Consider the following 19,066-nt stretch of genomic DNA (forward strand, 5'->3'; position numbering starts at 1 on the left):
TTCATTACCGAGTTTATGTATTTGCACTTTTGAGGACGGTAGATTGACTGAAGCGATTTGGAAAAACCCGCAATTCCGCCCCGCAAAATCGAGGACGGTAAAAGTGCTGATTTAACGTCGTCCTCAGCTGGTCATGATCTACTCAAATTAGAACCTTACTGTCTCCGTCGCTGAAAAACACACATACATAAACTCGCTATTCATCTTTGTTTATCACGGGAATTAACTGCATGTGGTTTAAAAGAACGACAAATTACGCATGCGTGTTACAATGCAGGATTCTTTAGAGGAACAGACTGTTAGTAAACGACTAACTTTTCGGACATTTCCGTATATTAAAACTTACAGATTGAGAATCATTAAATAATTCATGAAATGCTAATTTTAGAGAGAAAGTTGTTCGAGATTTAAAATTGATTAATTCATTTTGTAGCAAATACTTGTCTCAAAGGGTGTAAACATTTTTTTGTAGGAATTCTAACGTTTATGATAAGTAGAAATGAGAAAAGCGAATTCCTTTTGAATTCTATTACCTCTAAACTTGATAAAATTGTTACTATAAACCTTTATGTGCTGGTCCCTTTATTATTTTGAAATTTGACTTTTTGAAATTTTAAACCGTCAGATCTCTAGTTTATGAAGTGTGGTTTTTAGGAAAGGTGGGCTGGGTGGTGTGAAAGGTGGGCTATGTGGCGGCTTTGGGAGAGATATGTGAAGGGTTAGGTAAACAATCCTTCCATGGCGTAGCCAATGTCGTTTTGGAAAAATTAGAGTTTCTTCATGGTTGAGTTTGGTTACAAGGTGATGTAGAATAGGGTCCTGGACGTTGAAAATTGACGTTTACCCTTAGAGAGACTTTTCTCAAAATCTTTATCGATTTTCACTCGATTTTCACTCGATTTTTGTCCAAATTTTAGAAATCACGACCCTCTGAGAGAGGAAATTTTGAATTTCGTGTTCTTTGGACCCGGCTTACAGAGACTCAATTTTCTGCACACTTATGATAAGCAGACTTTATTTTGTACGGGCTATCAGTTTGAATAAAGTCATGTTTGCGTCCGTGGTAAAGACCAGTTTGTTAAACTCTCAGCTAGCTTTTATCACAACAGTGTTCCGAAAACCAAATTATTTTCGCAAATTTTCACTCCGAAAGAACTATTGATACCCTTTTTCATACTCTCCCTTTTTCTTATAACATGAAGAGTAAAAACTGTCTATGTGCAATATATTTCAATCAATCCTTTTCTCCCTATCGAGTTGTTTATAAATTGAGAGCTCTCAAGAAAATATTATTTTAATCAAAAAAAATTAACAATACCAAAGAAAAATTCATAATTAATGCCTCCTTGTGATTGTTAAAAAAAAAATGTTGAAAACTATTTAGGAAAATGATTTTGATACGTATGTTATTACAGAACGTTTGTATAAGTTATCGAAAAATTTTCTTCTTTTTTTGAGTAAAGGAAGATTGGTATTGGATTGCTCGCCATCTAATCTTCATTTTCATAAGCCATGGATTAATATCGAATGGTAAAAGTTTCAGGGTAAGGATATCCATTTACTATGTATTTATCCTTTCTTTGAATATTTCATGGTCTATCTTGAAGCGCTCCCATTTTTTTTAATCTTTTTAGTGGAAGTTTAAAGGTATTATTTTTACATAAGTATTCCCGTTTCATATCAGACACATGTTTCATATCAGGACAGTGTCTGCCTAGGCCTACTGTTATATTGTGCTGATATAAGCAAAAAATGTTTTTCTTTTCCTCTTTTTTACCAATCTTGCTCCTCATCTATGTCAATTCAATGTGAAAAAGCTTGTGAATTAAAATTGATGAGTAAGCAAACGATATCTCTCTTATTTAAAAACAAAACCTTTAAACTGAACTAGATTCTATAATAACTATTCATTAACCTAGTAAGGTTCACACAAACAGACTCTTGAAATCTTGAAAATCTAGCTAGAATATGAAAAGGTAACTAAATGGTGTTGCTGGGCAGCAGAGGGAACTTTCGGAAGTTTTTATTTTATTTTATTATGAGGATGATAACGAATTTAGAACAATTCTAGATCTTATTTTCCAGAAGTGGCTAAAAAGTTGCTGAAACTTTCAAGAAAAACAACTAAAGCTACGTAAGAATTTGAGGAGATACGTACTAGTAATCTCATGGTTATGAGGGAAATTCGGGATAAATTTCCTGAGTTCAATTTTGAAATTTTTTGAAATTTCCCGAGTGCAACGAGGGAAATTTAAAACATTTCGAAATTTGACCGAGGTACTGTAATTTTTATCCAGAATTTCACGAAAACAAGCATGGGATTCCTGGTGAATCTCATGGTTTGGATTGAAATTCTAACAATTCTGAAAGACTTTAAAAAATTTTAACACTGGAAATCAATCTGAAAATTTAAAAAGAGGTCTCAGAAAAGTCATAGAAACGCGAATCGAGTTTTAATTGGATAGTATTCCATTTACAAGCCTTTGAAGTTAGTAAGAAAGTCAAAAATCGTGATGATATTCCAAACGAAGAAAATTTCACTTTTGCGGGAAATTACAAAATCTAGGAGGGAAATTACAAAAGCTAGGAGGGAAATTACAAGTTCGCGGGAAATTACAAATTAACGTAAGCAAAAACGTCAATCGAATTTCAATCAACCATGAGATTAGTGTATTGAGTTAACTTTTATCTTTTAATCTTATTTAGATATTTGGAATTTTTTTCTCTAGATTCAAAATGAGGGACAAACCAGCATTGGTAAGTTTACAAAAATATTTCGTAATCTTCAATAAAATCCCATTGTCGAATAGTAGTTTTGGAATAGTAGAATCGAAGCCTTAAGTTCTTATTTAGTTAGCTATTGTTCTTATAAAAAATTTGTATAAGTTGCCCGTCTTGTTTAGAAGAACATTGAAAATGACATATACCGTCATATACCCCCTTTTCACAGACCCACTGGGACCCCTTCTCATTGGAAAAATTGTCCAAAATATCGTCCCCGGTGGAATCCTCCAATTTTTGTCCCCACTGAAAATAATCAAATACACGTTTTTTTTTTATTAGAACCCAGTTTATAAGAACATTTAGGCTGAAATTCGTCGAAAAATTAAGAACATCGTAAGAACATGCCCAGCCTCAGTTTGGAAAAAAATTACAAGAAACTACAATTTTTCTTCTTTTCAAGCAGTTTTAACCCAACTTAGGCATGGATTTTCTAAAATCGAGAGCCAAATATTGTCCAAATTGTACCAATTTTATATGCTCTTTATTTTGCACGATATTTACGATTTAGAGTATTCTGAAAAATTAAGAACGCATTTAAGAACATTTAAGGCTGAAAATTGCTAAAAAAATAAGCACATCCAGGCTCAGCCAAATTTTAAGTGTTCTAATAAAAAAAAAACGTGTAAACCAATCCTCACTGCAAAATGTTATGCTATTTTTTCCATCCCCACTGAATTTTCTGCCTTGAAAACAAAAGAATTGAAATCCTCAGTCATAAAAGATATGGGAATATCAATCCCCATCGAGTTTCAGTCCGTTATTTTTATCCCCACTACCGGGTCTGTGAGAAGGGGGTGTCGCCATAGTTTGAAAAATATGACACGCACGAAAAGCAAAGAAAGTGCTAGTTTCAATCCGTCATTTGATACATAAAGCAAGGTTAGGCCTTTTCTTTCACTCACCCATCATACGGTTCAGCTTTTATTTTACAGCACCGCATTAAACTTTTTTTATTTACAGATGTTGGCTTTTCTTGTTTATATGAGTATTTTGGTGCAAAGATCAACAGCTGTGAAGCGGTACGAACGTAAGTAAGACGAGAAAACGTTTTTTTAAGAACATCCAAAGTTTTTGAAGCCTTTAAATGTTCTTAAGAATTTTTTAAGTCTAAAAAAATACTAAGAACAAGTTAAGAACTGCAGACTCAAAGACACCCGATTTCTTATGAAAATGGGTAAAAATGGTCACAAAATGGAGAAAATAAGAACATGTTATGAACATTTTTAGGCTTAGAATTGAAAAAGAAGGCTTCAAAAATGTTGGATGTTCTTACAAAAAAAAAGGTGTTATTCCTTATAAACTTTTACTCCATAACTCGAAATTCCTATGACTCAAATAAATTTGTGTTTCCCTGCGGGTTCGAATTATGGAGACTTCACTCTATTAATTGTTTGTAAAGGAGGATCATAATTATACTTCAAATTCCTCAGTTTTCCTATAGCAATAACAAAAACAATTTAGGCTAAAAGTGTCAAAAAATGAGAACAGCCGAAACCTCATCAACAATTAAATACTGGGTCGATCTCTGTTAGCTGATGATTACGAGAAAACATAAAGAACAAGGAAGTCAGAGTTTTGCGAAAGGGCTGCTTAGACTACACAATATATTGTTGAACAATATTTGACAATATTTTTTTCGGACCATAATGTACGGAATTTTCTGTCTGTAAACAACCCCCCTGTACTGTTGGAAAATTGCAAATCAAGCTGACAATATATTGCGGACACCTTTTCAACATATTGTCAGCACTCAGCAATATATATCATCAATGCCTGACAACATATCGTGTAGTGTAGTATATAGCCCTTAAGAATTATTTGACTTGATTTTTTTATGGTTTCATTATCATGTGTTTATATTATAAAAATCAATATGATTCTTTTTAGTGGATTGCTCCAAAATATACGAAGTACAAACAATCGGTGTATTAGAAAAAGACTGGGCTGAAGGCTCTAGCTTTGCTACTGGATCATTTTTCATGCTTGAGCCCTTTAGTAAGTTCTATGACTAAACTATTTCTTTCGTATAAATTTAGGGAAAAAATCTTAGGTTTTAAAGTCTTATGTCCGACTATGGACCGTAGTTAACCAACCAGGGACCATGGCCAGACCCCATGTCATATTTAGACCACACCCTTTTCCGTTGTGTCCAGACACATCTTTAGGTTGGGATTTTTCTAGTTTTTCATGAAGGTTATTAAAACTCACCTAGTGTTTAAACCTTAAAGAATTCCACCAAAATTCATAACTTGTTCTTGATATTTTGGCCATATGGCCATTCTTATAGTTTGTTATTATAAAAAACAAGTATTTATTTCTTCCGCTAACCAATAAAAATGTTCATTATTGTTCTTTCTTCTGATATAATTCTTGTAAAGTTTTGTTCTTATAAAAACGTGAATTCTTATGTTCCACTATGAACCAATAATAATTTTCATTATTCTTCTTTCTTCTGATATAGGGTGCGGAGGAAAAGTCATTTCAGTAAATCCACCTGACTTAACCATCAAGAACAAGATGACTTCTACAGATGTAATGAATATAAATTGTTTCCCCTTCACTCACATTTTAGTATTACCATTTTAGTATTACCATATATTATATAGTATGAAAAAATAAAGTGTTTTCTCCTGTCAGAACTACAAACTACAAAGAGTGCCCTAACTCTTTTTCCTCTTAGAGAGACGATGTTACAGTGAAAGGATAATCAGTCCTCTATGGGTCCCTCTGTCTTTATCCTGGCTTGGGACAGGCTGACTGTCATTTAAGACAGTCAGGCGACATTACCCCCAGCAGCCTGTACAAGATGACAACAAACTTAATATTACACTGTGTACACAGACTACTATGTTCTCCCTAGTGCTTCTGGTCCGTTTCATGATAACAATAATTTGAATCAAATTCTGCGAATTTCCTGTATTTTTGTCCACGCAGTAACGTCCATTCCACTTAGCAACTCTTTCAGAATGTTTGTATGCCATTTTTTCAGTAGTGAAAAGAATTTGCGACAAAACACTTAGACAAGTGGCCGAGGTAGTGAGTTGTGTCACTTCGTAGAGTACCCTTTGGAATTTTTTATATAATGCTGTAGAGTTGACAAACATTACCTCTCCATCTCCTGAAGTTTTCAAGTGTATCGATTTCTGTTAAATGATAGAATTAATCAGCCCCTTATAGGGCTACACTTAGACTACACAATATATTAGTGAGAAATATTAAACAATATTGTTTTCAGACCGCAATGTACGATGTGTAAAGAACTTACTTCATAAGAAATAATGGAAAAAAACAAAAGGTTTCCAGACCGGGGTTTTTTATACGGACTATGGTTTCAGTGTCTATACCATGAGATAATTCACTTTATAGTTTAATTGCAAATTTCGTTACTTCACCCTTATCGGGGAAAACTTCGTCGGGGAAAAATATTCGTCACTTGTCCAAAATTTCGTCACTTTTCCCCGACGAAGTTTTCCCCGATAAGGTACTTAAAACATTTGTTTTTCTTCCATGGCGAAGAATTGTATTGCCTATTTTATCTTCTTTTTTTTTATTTTAAGACAGAGAAGACATACACATTCTTGAACGGTGTTTCATCTGAGGAATTGATTTTCAAGAATGGAGATAGATTATTTCCTGTAGGGACTCTGACAATGATTGGAACTCCCGGTCAAGACTTGGAATCGGCTGATGGACAACTTCAAACTGAAGAAGATAGCTCCTTTGAAATTGAACTGAGAGTTGTCGTTGGTAAATCGCTTTACATTTTACATTCCTCAGCTCTTTCCTTACTCCGTACCAGAGTGTTATCTCACGTTTATCGCTTGGTAGTACACTCTATGGGCATTGTCTGTTTGATAAAAAAAATTCCCGTATGGGGACCTCTGCAATGAAGTTTGATTTATAAAGAGCAACACTTCTCCTATCGCCCGAGGGGGGGGGCTCTTTCATCAACACATGGAGTGTTGCGGTTAGTTTGAAAAATCTCCAATGAGAAAAGGCAATGACAACAGATCCTCTACGGCAATGAATTTTGAAAAAAGCCGTAGATACTGCAATCAAAGTCATAATATTTGAGAAAAAAGGGAAATTCCTACGAAATCTTGCAACCACTAACGATTTGGAAGCGCTCTAAATTAGGTTGGACAGGTAGAGTATTAACTCTGAGTTTTAACGCTAGACTTAAGACTTGACCTTAGGATCTGAGGAACTAAGAGTTCAAGAATATTCCAATAGGGCTCAGAATATAGCCTGGAGATCTATAAACCCCTCCCGAATTGAAATATTTATCAATTTGCCCAAAAGCTACTTTTTTACCCGAACTTTAAATTGCTGTAAACGAAGAATTAACCAAACTTCCCAATATGTTTTGACCGTAGATACTGGTTTTGTGTACAGAGACAATTCTTTCCACTGTTATCATCATTTCTACCCTTAAAAATGATCTTAATCTAAAGTCTATGGGATCACAAGGCTTTGAGGCCTAGCATTAGAATAAGTAGCGACCTTAGCATGAAGGTAGAGCATCCAGCTACGGTACGCAAGGTTGTGGGTTCGGTCCCCAGCCGGGTCATACCAAAGATTCCCAAAATGGTGCTTGATGCCTCTCTGCTTGATGCTCAGCAACTAAAGAGACGGATCAAGGGTAAGTGGAGAAATCCAGGGAAAGGAGTGGTGCCCTCCCCTACCTTCGGGTAGACAGCTATACGAAAAGGGAGCCTTCGGGTCGCCCTCGACTGCGGCCGCAAACTTACTTTTTGGACCTACCTCGGTGGAGGTCCTATAAATTAACCTGTGTTTGTTCCTTCGTCTGTTCGTTCGTTCGTTCGTTCGTTCGTTCGTTCGTTCGTTCGTTCGTTCGTTCGTTCGTTCGTTCGTTCGTTCGTTCGTTTTCGTTCGTTCGTTCGTTCGTTCGTTCGTTCGTTCGTTCGTTCGTTCGTTCGTTCGTTCGTTCGTTCGTCTGTTACCAACTTTTCTCAGGATTGAATCATAGGAATCTTTTGATTTTTGGTACAAAGGTGCAAATTGGTGGTGGCCAAAATGTGACGGAGCCCGATTTTCGAAAAAAAAATTTTTGGGCCAATTTCAGCCAAAAAACGGCTAAAAACGGGTTTTTTAGACTTTGTGAAATACTGGATCATTAATTTTTTTTGATTTTTTGTATGAAAGTAGGGTACCATCATAGGTAAAAGATGGCTAAAGCTGATTTTTGCAAAAAAAAATTTGTTGGCTCAAAAAACGCATATCTATATATAAGAATCACTATTAATAAGCATACATCAATGTTCTAGTCAAATTACTCAATTTTTTTATGAGAAAGATGTTGTTTTTTTTGCTCATGAGGGCTTACTTTTAGAGAGTATGTGTGTTTGGACATGAAATTTTGGTTGCTTAGCGTGTTTTTATAGAAAAACTGGTCAAATTCGATATTTTTTATAAGCACATTATCAATTACTTAGGTATTAGCTTTTCTCGAGATTGGCTCTTTCATTCTTTATGATTTTTTGCACAAAGATGCATAACTTTAAACCCTCAAATGTGACGGAGCCCGATTTTTGAAAAAAAAATGTTTTTGGGCAAATTTGGGCCAAAAAACGGCTAAAAAAGGGCTTTTTGGACTTTGTGAAATATTGGATCATCTTTTTTTCAGATTTTTTACATGAAAGTAGGTAAAAGATGGCTCAAGCAGATTTTTGTGAAAAAAGAATTTTTCAGCTCAAAAAACGCATCTTTATTTATAAGAATCACTATTAATAAGCATACATCAATGTTATTAGCCAAATTACTCAATTTTTTAATGAGATAGATGTTTTTTTTGCTCACGAAGTCTTGAATATGAAAGATTATTTCAAGAGCATGAAATTTTGGTTTCTAAACATTTTTTTTATAAGAAACAAACGACTAATTTTAATAGATTGTCACTATTTGTGTTCTGAATGATTTATTAACGGTCATGCTCACGTAGGTATCAATTATATTTGTTAAATGCATAACCAGGTAGGTCCATAAAAGTATCACTTGTTACTTATTAGAATATCCGAAAGCTTTGACACTCTTTGGAAGTTCTTATAAAAAAGATTTATTTGGATGCTTGTTGAAAACTTTTGGTCACTACAGACCAGTGGTTTTTACTTCGAGGAGAGATGGCCAAGTGGTCAAAGGTGTTAGCGTCTCAAACCAGGGATTCGAGGTTCGAATCCCCGCTCCTTCCAATGTTTCGTTCAGTTCATAGATAGCCGAGCCGGCTGGCCGTGGAACCTGTGAAAACACAATCAAAAGACTGTCTAAAAGTCCTAGATTACTGGGCTATTCTGGTAAAAACATCGACTCTATCTATCTATCTAACTACAGAATGTATAGAATAAGTGAATGAACGTTCTGCTACCCGCGCCCCATATCGGTAGTAAACTTTAAGTTACAATTTTTACAGAATATGCACGGTTGATATGGTCGCTGGGTATATTTCAAAATAACAAGTTAAGAGCTACATACGCTACACAATATATTGTCAGGCAATATAATATAATGATATATTGCTGAGTGCGGGCAATAAATTGAAAAGGTGTCCGCAATATATTGTCAGCTTGATTTGCAAATTTCCAACAATATAGGGGGATTGTTTACAGACGGCTATTTGGACTACACAATATTTTGACGAACAATATTTGATAATATCGTTTTCGGAACGTAATGTACGAAGTAAATAACAGGTGCTCTATTACAAAAAAGAAATTTTCTTTCTGTAAACAATCCCTCTGTATTGTTGGAAAATTGCAAATCAAGCTGACAATAATTTACGCACACATTTTCAATTTATTAGTGAGAAATACTCGACAATATTGTTTTCGGACCGCAATATACGGTGTAAAGAACAGGTAATCTATTATAAAAACGAATTTTTTTTGTAAACAATCCACCTATATTGTCGTAATATTGCAAATCGAGATGACAATATATTGTGGACACCTTTTCAATATATTGCCGGCATTCAGCAATATACTATCAATATATTGCCTAAAAATATATTGTGTAGTGTATGTAGCCCTTATGACAACATACTATGATAATATAACTTACAATCAGGTCATTTTCACTTCATTCCCAATACAGGTTACACTTGTTCAAAATGGGAAAATGATACCTTTTGCTACCCACCCCATATTGGCAGTAACGTTGGAGTGACAATTTCTGACAGGACTTGCGACGCCGTGGTTCCTCCATTCAAAGATACTGTACAAATTCAAACAACACCCTGCAATTCGACTTACGGTATATAATTTTGATCGTCTTTGAGCTGTTGTTTTTGTTTGATTGTTTGAAAAAAAAAAATCTTTTATGAAACACAGAGAATTTTCGAAAAAATCTAAAATATCTGGCAACAATATTTGGCAACCAGGGGTTACCTAAATCTTAGGGGGCACCTAAAACCTGATACCAAGCCATGTGTTAGTTTTAGACAATCGATTTTCTGTCCTAATTATTCTAATTTAGGATACACAACCCTGTAATGTATTCCATAAGATGGTTAAACCATAGCCTGGTTAATTCGTCCAGTTTTTACAAGACCAAGATACGGCTGACGGCAATATAGCTTTAATGATTTTTATGATGTACGGAATTTTAAGCTTGTCTTGAAAATGATATTCAGTCACAACTTACCATCAGATTTTACCAAGTGGCTGAATCAATCTGGCTTACATTTCTAGGCTAGTTAAACCCCCCCTCCCATGAGCTCTATGTGGGCGCTTCACTTTTTTTTTTGCAAAATTTTACCTGATAATTTCGTTATAGAATGGAAGTCATGGTCTGATTGGTCGAAATGTGAACCAATCAACGCGACGGAATCCTTGTATGGTGACGGGACACGATATCGAACAGCTGTAGATTGCCAGGATGAAAACGGTGAAAAAGTTGATGATTACTGGTGCGGTGAAAATGCCACAATCTATCATTTGAATTCGTGTTATGTTTTCAATGAGAGTAAGTTAAACTTAAAGGTTTTGTTTTCAAATAAGAGTGATAAAACCTTTAAAAGGGTTAGAAAAACACTAACTAAACCCACAACCGAACTAAAACTTAAAAGCGTTAACCAAACTAATTAAACTGATCAACGAACTAAACAAACTCCTTAAACTTAGAAACCCATAGATGTTTCAATGTCAATCTTATGCCACTTTGATTGGAAAAGAGTTTGCGGGAATTGAGTATCCAGTGAGTATACATTCCCGAGGAAGAATTCTACCCCTGATCATTCTTTTCTGCTGCCCCCCTCCTGGTGTCGCCCTGTTTGAGAAAATTATATTTCTCATCTCCACTAGGGCTTTTCTGAAGGTCCTAATGGGGCTTTTAACTAAGAGGAGTTCAAATTATAGTAGTAATTGCATTATGATGGGATAGTAGTTTGCTTGGATCAATAAAATTGAGGTATGCAAAGCCAAGCAAGGCTCACAGAACGTCTCAATAACATAACATAAACATTGAAATAACGTTTATCACGTTTTACCAATTTGAGAATATTTGGCATCAGCACATCAGCTGCAAACTCTACCTCATAAAAAGCAAACTCAATACACCTATTGAAGTCAATCTTTCCTGGTCAACTCTGATACAGTCTCCAATCAGCCTCTGAAAACCCTATGTACCGCATTCTACGGCCTGTCAGCATTTAGAATTTGTTAAGCCACGAAAAGCTCTTAAATCTTAATTTTTTTTCAATCATTTAGCGGAATATCAATACAGTGATTACTTCTGGTCGGAGATGTCAGAATGTGAAATTTACAGACCAGAATTACAAGGAGTTCCAGAAACCAATGAACAGTGTGGAAATGGATTTCAATATTCCAATCAAACATATTGTACTATGGGTGAATACCAGGAGCATCCACCACAGAACGAAAGTCTTTGTCCACCTGCTGGTTACATTGTGAAAGCGTGTTACGTACCTTGCAAAGGAGGTATGTAGTTATTTTGTTCACTATAGATCCTTCTTTAAAACTGCAACATCGAAAATCGAGGACGTTAACCCTATTAGCCCCGGGGCTAGAATCTACCACGCTGGAGTTCTTTTGTGTATATCTCGGAGAAATGTTTTAAACGACTTGAAACTTTCTGACCTTGAACAAAATCTTATTGAGAGTATTTGTGCAAAATTTTAGGGTCATAGCTTGTCCAGATCAGGTTCTATGACTTTATTGTGAAACATGACATAAAACCCAGCTAAAATCGCTCAAAACTCAAAATTTTAAAGTGCTGATAACTATTTATTCAATCATCTTCAAATTTTGACACGTGATAGGTATTGACAATATAAATTTGAAAAAAAGAAAAAGAAAATTTTAAAAATAATGACGTCATCATTTATAACGTCATCAAATTTTGAAAATTTTATTCATCTTCAGCACAGATTTTAAGATAAAGCGGGGGGGGGGGGTAATAAAATCTTCATGTAAAATGAAAAACCGGCAATTATGTTAAAGGACAGCCTTTTATCTTTCAGAATCTTTTAATAGAATCTAAATATCTTTATTGGTTCGATTGTAATAGACATTTTTGTAAACCATATATTTTCGCTTTTTTTCCGACAGGTGGAAATTTTAGGATGACGTCATCGGCTTTTGAAAGACGGCATCATTTTTTTTTTGTTCCAGGAAATTTATGTCATGGTGGAGAACATCTGTACCAAATTTCATGACCGTAGCTCTCCTAGATCAAAAATAATCGAGGGTGGTATATTCTACCCTCCCCCCCCCTGGGGATACAAAAATCACAAAAGCTTGGGGCTTACCGTCGGCCTCATTCGATCAGGATCTAGACAAATCGGGAACTGATTCATGATATGCACCATTGCAATGTCTTCCGACATTACATCATGGACCCAAGAGCTGATTGGTTGTAAGTGACGTAAGACAAGTCAATACGCCACTTGCAACCAATCAGCTGTTGGGTCCACGGAAGACATTGCAATGGTGCATATCATGAATAGACCTTTTCATAAATTACGTCACGAGCAACGCTTACCTCGTTTCAAATTATTGATATGCACCACTGCAATGACTTCACGAAATTATGCAACTTTTCTCTTTTTGTTCCACCCAATACGTCATTGGCTAACCACTCCTATACAAATAATTTTGGGGATAAAATATTTCCCATATTTGACAATAATTATAATGTATAAGATGGCCGCCTGCAACCACGCTCGCAAGCCTTGAAGGGAGGGAGGGAGGTAAAAAAATAAATTTCTCTGTCTTCACTGTAAGATGAGCTTCTTTGCGAATGGACGACCAGTGCTCGAAGTCATAGCTCTAAACCACCTATAGATTCTACCGAAAGGAGCAAATGCGACGGGCGCGTACTGTGGGCGGACGGCCTACCAAAGCCACTATCGCTAGATACGCTAAAGGGCGTGTCGCCGTAACAAAATAAAAGTTAAACTAAAACTTAACCTCTTAAATTACCATTTTCTATTGTTTAAGTGACGTATTGGGTGGAAAATTTTAAAAGTTCTCAGAAGACTCTCCAGTGGTGCATATCATGAATTCAAAAAGTAACACTTGACGACTCAAGGGATTTGATCACCTTGGTAATTGTTTCAAAACGAGACAGTCGTTACATTCAAAATAATTTATGAAAAGGCCTATTATATCCGTTGCGGAAAACATACACATGCATGCATAAATTCGCTTATATGTAATCATAGACCAATAGACCTTTTCGTAAATCATTTTAAGTGCAGACTGCCTCGTTTTGAAACCTTTACCAAGGTGATTATATCCCTTGAGACTTCAAGTATTTCCTTTCAAATAGAGTGAACTTTTTACGAACTCCGTTGGGAATCATAATAGACGATATCGGATTTAGATAAATGCAATGTATTCTGGTTTCTAGGGACTCTCAAAGGAATTATAATAGATCAATTATAATAGATTATAATTCCTTTGAGAGTCTCTAGAAACCAGAATGCATTGCATTTATCTAAATCCGATATCGTCTATTACCATAGCAATATTTTGAAAACGACGTAAGCGTCGCTCGTGACGTAATTTGTGCAAAAGGTCTACAGGGTGTTCCGAAAAAATGTATCGAGTATGAGCATGATTCTGAGTAAAAGGTTGTTGCATGTGTTTAACAAAATGTAAGAAATTATATACCAACAAAATAATTGTTTTTACAAAAGCCATTATGATTAAAAAGAATTTTAACTTTCCTTACAGTTTTCATGAGAATTGTTTTTTGTAAAAGTTATTCATAAAAGATGTCTCATGACAATTAATATGACACAGAGAGAAACTTTGATAAACATTGCAAATTTAGTGAAACACACGCAAGAGCTTTCATTCTATAGAAGTGGTACGATTTGATACATTTTATCGAGACACCCTGTATAAACAATTTCTTATATTTATCATATAGCGGGTGCTGTTAGTAGTACACTCATCGACGACCCAAATCAAATCAAACTTCACAAACCGAATAGTCAAGAAAACTGGACTCTTTATAATTTCAATGAGGCTTACCCGGATAACAAAGCAGATGATTTACATGGCTTCTTGAAATTCCATCCTGCATCAGACAACGAATTTGATGGCACTGACAAATTAGTGGCTGAAGAATTGCTTTCAAAGCAGGTCGAACTTCAGGTACAGTATAAACATGAATTTTACTCTCCAAGGGCTACTTAGATTTTAAACCAGTAAATTTTGGCTGAAGCTATGCTGTTCTTATTTTTTTGAAATTTCAAGGCTCTTTCCCAAATCACGACATCAGTTAAATCGCTATCGCGGTCACGTTGATTACGCTGATTACTCCGACCACGCAATCACACACTTTAAAATCTTCAATCACGAAATCACGAACTTGAAAAAAACGCTAATCACGCCATCACGAAAACTGCTGGGGTGGGCCTCATGTGTTTTTTAAAATGTATTTAAAATCTTCTTTAAATTTACTTCCTCAGTAAATGCGAAATCTGAGACTAAGATTTTTCTTAATTTGTTTTTAGGTTTTGGCAAATTTTTAGCCTCGTGTTCTTATAAAAAAACATATAGTAGAAATTCTATTTTCAGGAAATGATGATTGTAAAAGTTTTAAAAATTGTAAAGGAACCTTTTAGGCCTGGAAATCCCGAGTTTTTTTTTTCGAGTTACGAAAGAGATTTGTTAATGCGACAAATTTTCCCCAAAACTTGCTATTCAAAGATTGGACATAATGGAGTGCCAAACCAAACTTTGCTAATGACTCTGATTACTCTCAACCCTCTGACTATTATACACGTTTTTTATAAGAACATCCAAAATGTTTGAAGCCTTTGAATGTTCTTAACGTTTTGAGTTTCAAGCCTAAAAATATTCTTAACATGTTCTTATTTTGCCCATTTTTTATGTATTTTTGTCAATTTTCCTGGAAATTTCCAAATTTTCCAAGAAATTGGGTGTTTTAGGGTCCGCGAAGCCTTAAAATGTTCTTAACTTGCTCTTAACATTTTGGCCATCAAAGTCTTATGTCCTTATATAGTTTGTTCTTATAAAAAAAAAGTGTATATCCCCATCAAAGTCTTGTGCAGATCGAAAGTTAAAATTAGGATTTTCTAAGAAATATTCTTAACTTGCTTTTAACATTTTAGCCATTAAAACCTTATTTCCTTATATAGATTGCTCTTACGAAAGACGTGTATGATTCAATATTAAAAGCTGGAGTCTCTTTTAGTCAATTTTTCATTTCTATGACCTTGCAGTACTTTCATAACACCCCTGTCTCAGTGCCCCGGTGGCATGGTTTCAGTACATGATTTTTTTCAGTACATGGTTTCAGTACATGATTTTTTCCTACGTCACTGTAGTAATCAATCAAATTTTTATTGCACTCATTTGTGAATTGAGATATAAATTGAATAAAGACAGCGACAATAAAAAACAGTTCTTGGATTCCCAAGCCATTTAGGATGATTACAAATGAGTGCAATAAAAATTTGATTACTGCAGTGACGTAGGAAAAAATCATGTACTGAATCATGTACTGAAACCATGCCACCGGGGCACTGAGACAGGGGTGTTTCATAGTAATTTCGAAATGGATCTTTGTTCATTTGGCTTTAACCTCGTATTCTCATAAAATTGTTCTTATTCAATTGTGCATTTTTATGACCTTGCATTTGCTTAAATTTAATTGTCTTTTAGGTATATTTCAGCCGTTTTGTGAAAGTCAAAAAATTCGCCATCAACCTTTATACGATGGATAATTTTAAATGGAAACTTCTCCTCACCACTGACCAAACCAAATGGTGGAACATTACAAGCGAAGAGGTATATTTAAAAAGTTTCATTTTTACATAAGTGTTCCCGTTTCATATCAGACACATATTTCATATCAGTGTCTGCCTATTGTTTTATTATGATGATATATAAGCAAAAAATGTTTTTCTTTTCTTCTTTCTGACCAATCTTGCTCCACATCCGTTTCAATCTGATGTGAAAAAGCTTTTGAGTAAGCAAACGATATCACTCTTATTTAAAAACAAAACGTAATCATTAAATTGTAAAAACACATTTTCTTTCAACGATATTTCGATCTTTGCATATCTACTGACTCTCGCTATTTCGAACTCGAACGCGGGGAACATTATTTATTTGAATTACAGAGAGATTCGAATAATAGAAAGTATATTTGGAGGGTTCCCTTTGACGGGGACTATTCGAATTATAGAAAGATTTGAATAATAGAATCTCGAATAAGTGAGAGTCTAATACATTATGAAGCTACAACCAAGGACAAAAATGGTGAGACAGACAGGACAGAAGCAAATTAGAAGCTGTCTCCCCCTCCCCCAACGGCAATGTTCAATGAACGATGAGACAGCCGTACAAAATGAACATTGCCTTTGGGGGGGGGGCTTTATCCAATGTTTTATCAGTAATTTCAAGTGGTTTTCTCTGGCAAAAGCAATGCAAATTATTTCCTTAAGCCATCAAAAATGTAGACCATACTTTTTGAACCTACCTCTCGGTACCCCGGTGGAGGTCCTATGAATTAACCGTTGTCTGTTCGTCCGCCTGTCTGTTCGTCCGTCCGTCCGTCCGTCCGTTCGTTCGTTCGTCTGTTACCAGCTTTTCTCGAGATTGGCTCATTATTTTTTTCTGATTTTTGGCACAAAGATGCAAAATGGCAATGGCCAAAATGTGACGGAGCCCGATTTTCGAAAAAAAAAATTTGCCGGAAAAACTGTTTTTTTTGCATTTTCTCGAGATTTTCTCACTAGTTTTTTTTGATTTTTTGCTCAAAGATGCGTATTAACAATGCCCGAAACATGGCCGAGTCTGATTTTTGAGAAAATTTAATTCAATTTTCAATAAAATTGATTTTTGAAGCTGAAACTATTTAAAAATAGCCGGAACAACCTATTTTCGCCGGAAAGACAGTATTTCATGAATTTCTCGAGCTGTACTTTATGATTTTTTATGAAATTTTGCACACTGATGCAAAATGACAATACCTAAAATGTGACAGAGCCCGATTTTCGAAAAACATTTTTTATCGGCCGAAAATGCCGGAAATATGCCTGAAAAACTGTTTTTTGGCATTTTCTCGAGATTTTATCATTAGCTTTTTCTGATTATTTGCTCAAAGATGCGTATTAACAATGCCCAAAACATGGCCGAGTTCGATTTTTGAGATTTTTTTTTTCCGGTTGAAAATGCCGGAAATCGCCGTGTTTGCAGATTTTCATTGGATTTTTTCCTTATATTTCTATGTTTTTTACACAAAAACATTATTGATAACAATGCTCACCACCAAGCATGATTCAATTGTCAATAAAACTGATTTTTGCGACAAGACCAGCATCTAGCTTGTTTATTCTTATTCGTCGCATTTTTTCAACTTCGAAGCGTTCAAAGTAACTTTCGAATGTCATGGTTTAAATTTATGGTTTCTATTAGCGAGATTCTGTCTCTGGAATTCTCTACGGCTACGGTTAAAGTGGCGTGGCGAGGGAAATGGCGAGTAAGGCAAGTAATGGCAGATGAAAGAAAATTCGATATTTGACATACGGGCATTATGTCGACTTTGCTTATACAGTGTTTTGGTGTATTTCCCATACAGAGCAAAGTAGACAACGACATGTCGTCTTCGGTGATGACCTGTATGGGCAGCCCTGCAACCGTAGCCGTAGAACATCTCAGATACATAATCTCTCTATTATGTAACTTAAGAAAGAAGGCGTTCTATTGTCAAAAAGAGCAATCAGCTGATAAAACCCGCGCTATCATGTTTTAAAGATTCTTGTATTGTTTTCGCAAGCTCAGCATTTTTTTCATTGTGATTTCGGACCTTAATTTTGTCACTGTCGGTGAGATTTTTCACAAAGATTTGAAATAATGATGACTAAATTGAGATGGAGTCCAAATTTCGTAAAACAAATTTACTAACGAAACGGATTATTGCCATTTTTCTTCAGATTCTAACGTTCATTTGTTTTCTGATCTTCTTTTGCAAAAGTTGCCTATTAGCCAAAAGGCATAAAATCAACTTTGGCACTTTGTCTGATGGTCATAATTATTTTTCCTGCTGAATATGTTTGAATCAACGATCAATTTTTGTATTTACTTGAATATCTTAATTTAGCATAGTAGCACAAAATGTCATATTTTATTTTATTTTTCCACAGACCCGTAACCCTAATTCGTCTCCTCAAAATCTTCTTGTGGTGGATGATATTCAACAAATTATCAATGGATTGAAAGTCGAACTGGAGTTTGATTCAACGCCAACAAACGAGCTGAAAGCAGAATTAAATCGCATCGATTATTATAGTATGTAACCACTGACCTTTATATATCCCTGGACCAAGCTATATCCACCATCATTGATTAGAGTTTTCTTGGATTTGGTACCCTAGATGAAGCCAATGCAATGTTAAAAATTAACGTCTATCGGCGCTACATCATCAAAAGTATTCAAGGAAAAGTAGATCTAGCGCTCTCGATGCATTTTCACCGCTACTTAGTAGTGCTACCATTAGGGTACCAATTTCAAAAGAATATCTGATCAAAGATTTTTAGTTGCCCGGGATTGAGTAACTTGGTCCAGGGATATAATAAAGGTCAGTGTATGTAACGCCTAGTTTAATTCTAATACGCCCTTCTTGAAATGCGTAAAATCATTGCGAGACCTTAACACCTTAGGTCAAGTTTAGACGGCACACTTTCCACCCTGCCTATTCTAATTGTAAATTAAAGCGGGCAAAAATTTGGCTGTCTAAAGTCAATGCATTGCCCTCTTTTGATGTCAA

General features: G+C 35.2%; 1 protein-coding gene across 1 annotated transcript in view; it reads left to right on the forward strand.

Annotated features, from left to right (window-relative positions):
• Positions 1-1,463: 1,463 nt before the first annotated feature.
• The window catches only part of LOC136802503 (uncharacterized), a 39,118-nt gene continuing 21,515 nt past the window's right edge, over positions 1,464-19,066 (forward strand). The window contains exons 1-12 of the mRNA XM_067059234.1: positions 1,464-1,544; positions 2,730-2,757; positions 3,745-3,811; positions 4,672-4,779; positions 5,246-5,316; positions 6,342-6,531; positions 9,892-10,050; positions 10,573-10,761; positions 11,505-11,735; positions 14,194-14,420; positions 15,957-16,082; positions 18,443-18,587. Of these exons, the coding sequence (XP_066915335.1) occupies positions 1,528-1,544; positions 2,730-2,757; positions 3,745-3,811; positions 4,672-4,779; positions 5,246-5,316; positions 6,342-6,531; positions 9,892-10,050; positions 10,573-10,761; positions 11,505-11,735; positions 14,194-14,420; positions 15,957-16,082; positions 18,443-18,587 (1,558 nt within the window). The 5' untranslated portion in view covers positions 1,464-1,527. The remainder of the gene's footprint in view (positions 1,545-2,729; positions 2,758-3,744; positions 3,812-4,671; positions 4,780-5,245; positions 5,317-6,341; positions 6,532-9,891; positions 10,051-10,572; positions 10,762-11,504; positions 11,736-14,193; positions 14,421-15,956; positions 16,083-18,442; positions 18,588-19,066) is intronic.

This window comes from Clytia hemisphaerica, unplaced genomic scaffold, assembly GCF_902728285.1.
Source record: "Clytia hemisphaerica strain Z4C2 unplaced genomic scaffold, Clytia hemisphaerica genome assembly, whole genome shotgun sequence".
NCBI lineage: Eukaryota > Metazoa > Cnidaria > Hydrozoa > Leptothecata > Clytiidae > Clytia > Clytia hemisphaerica.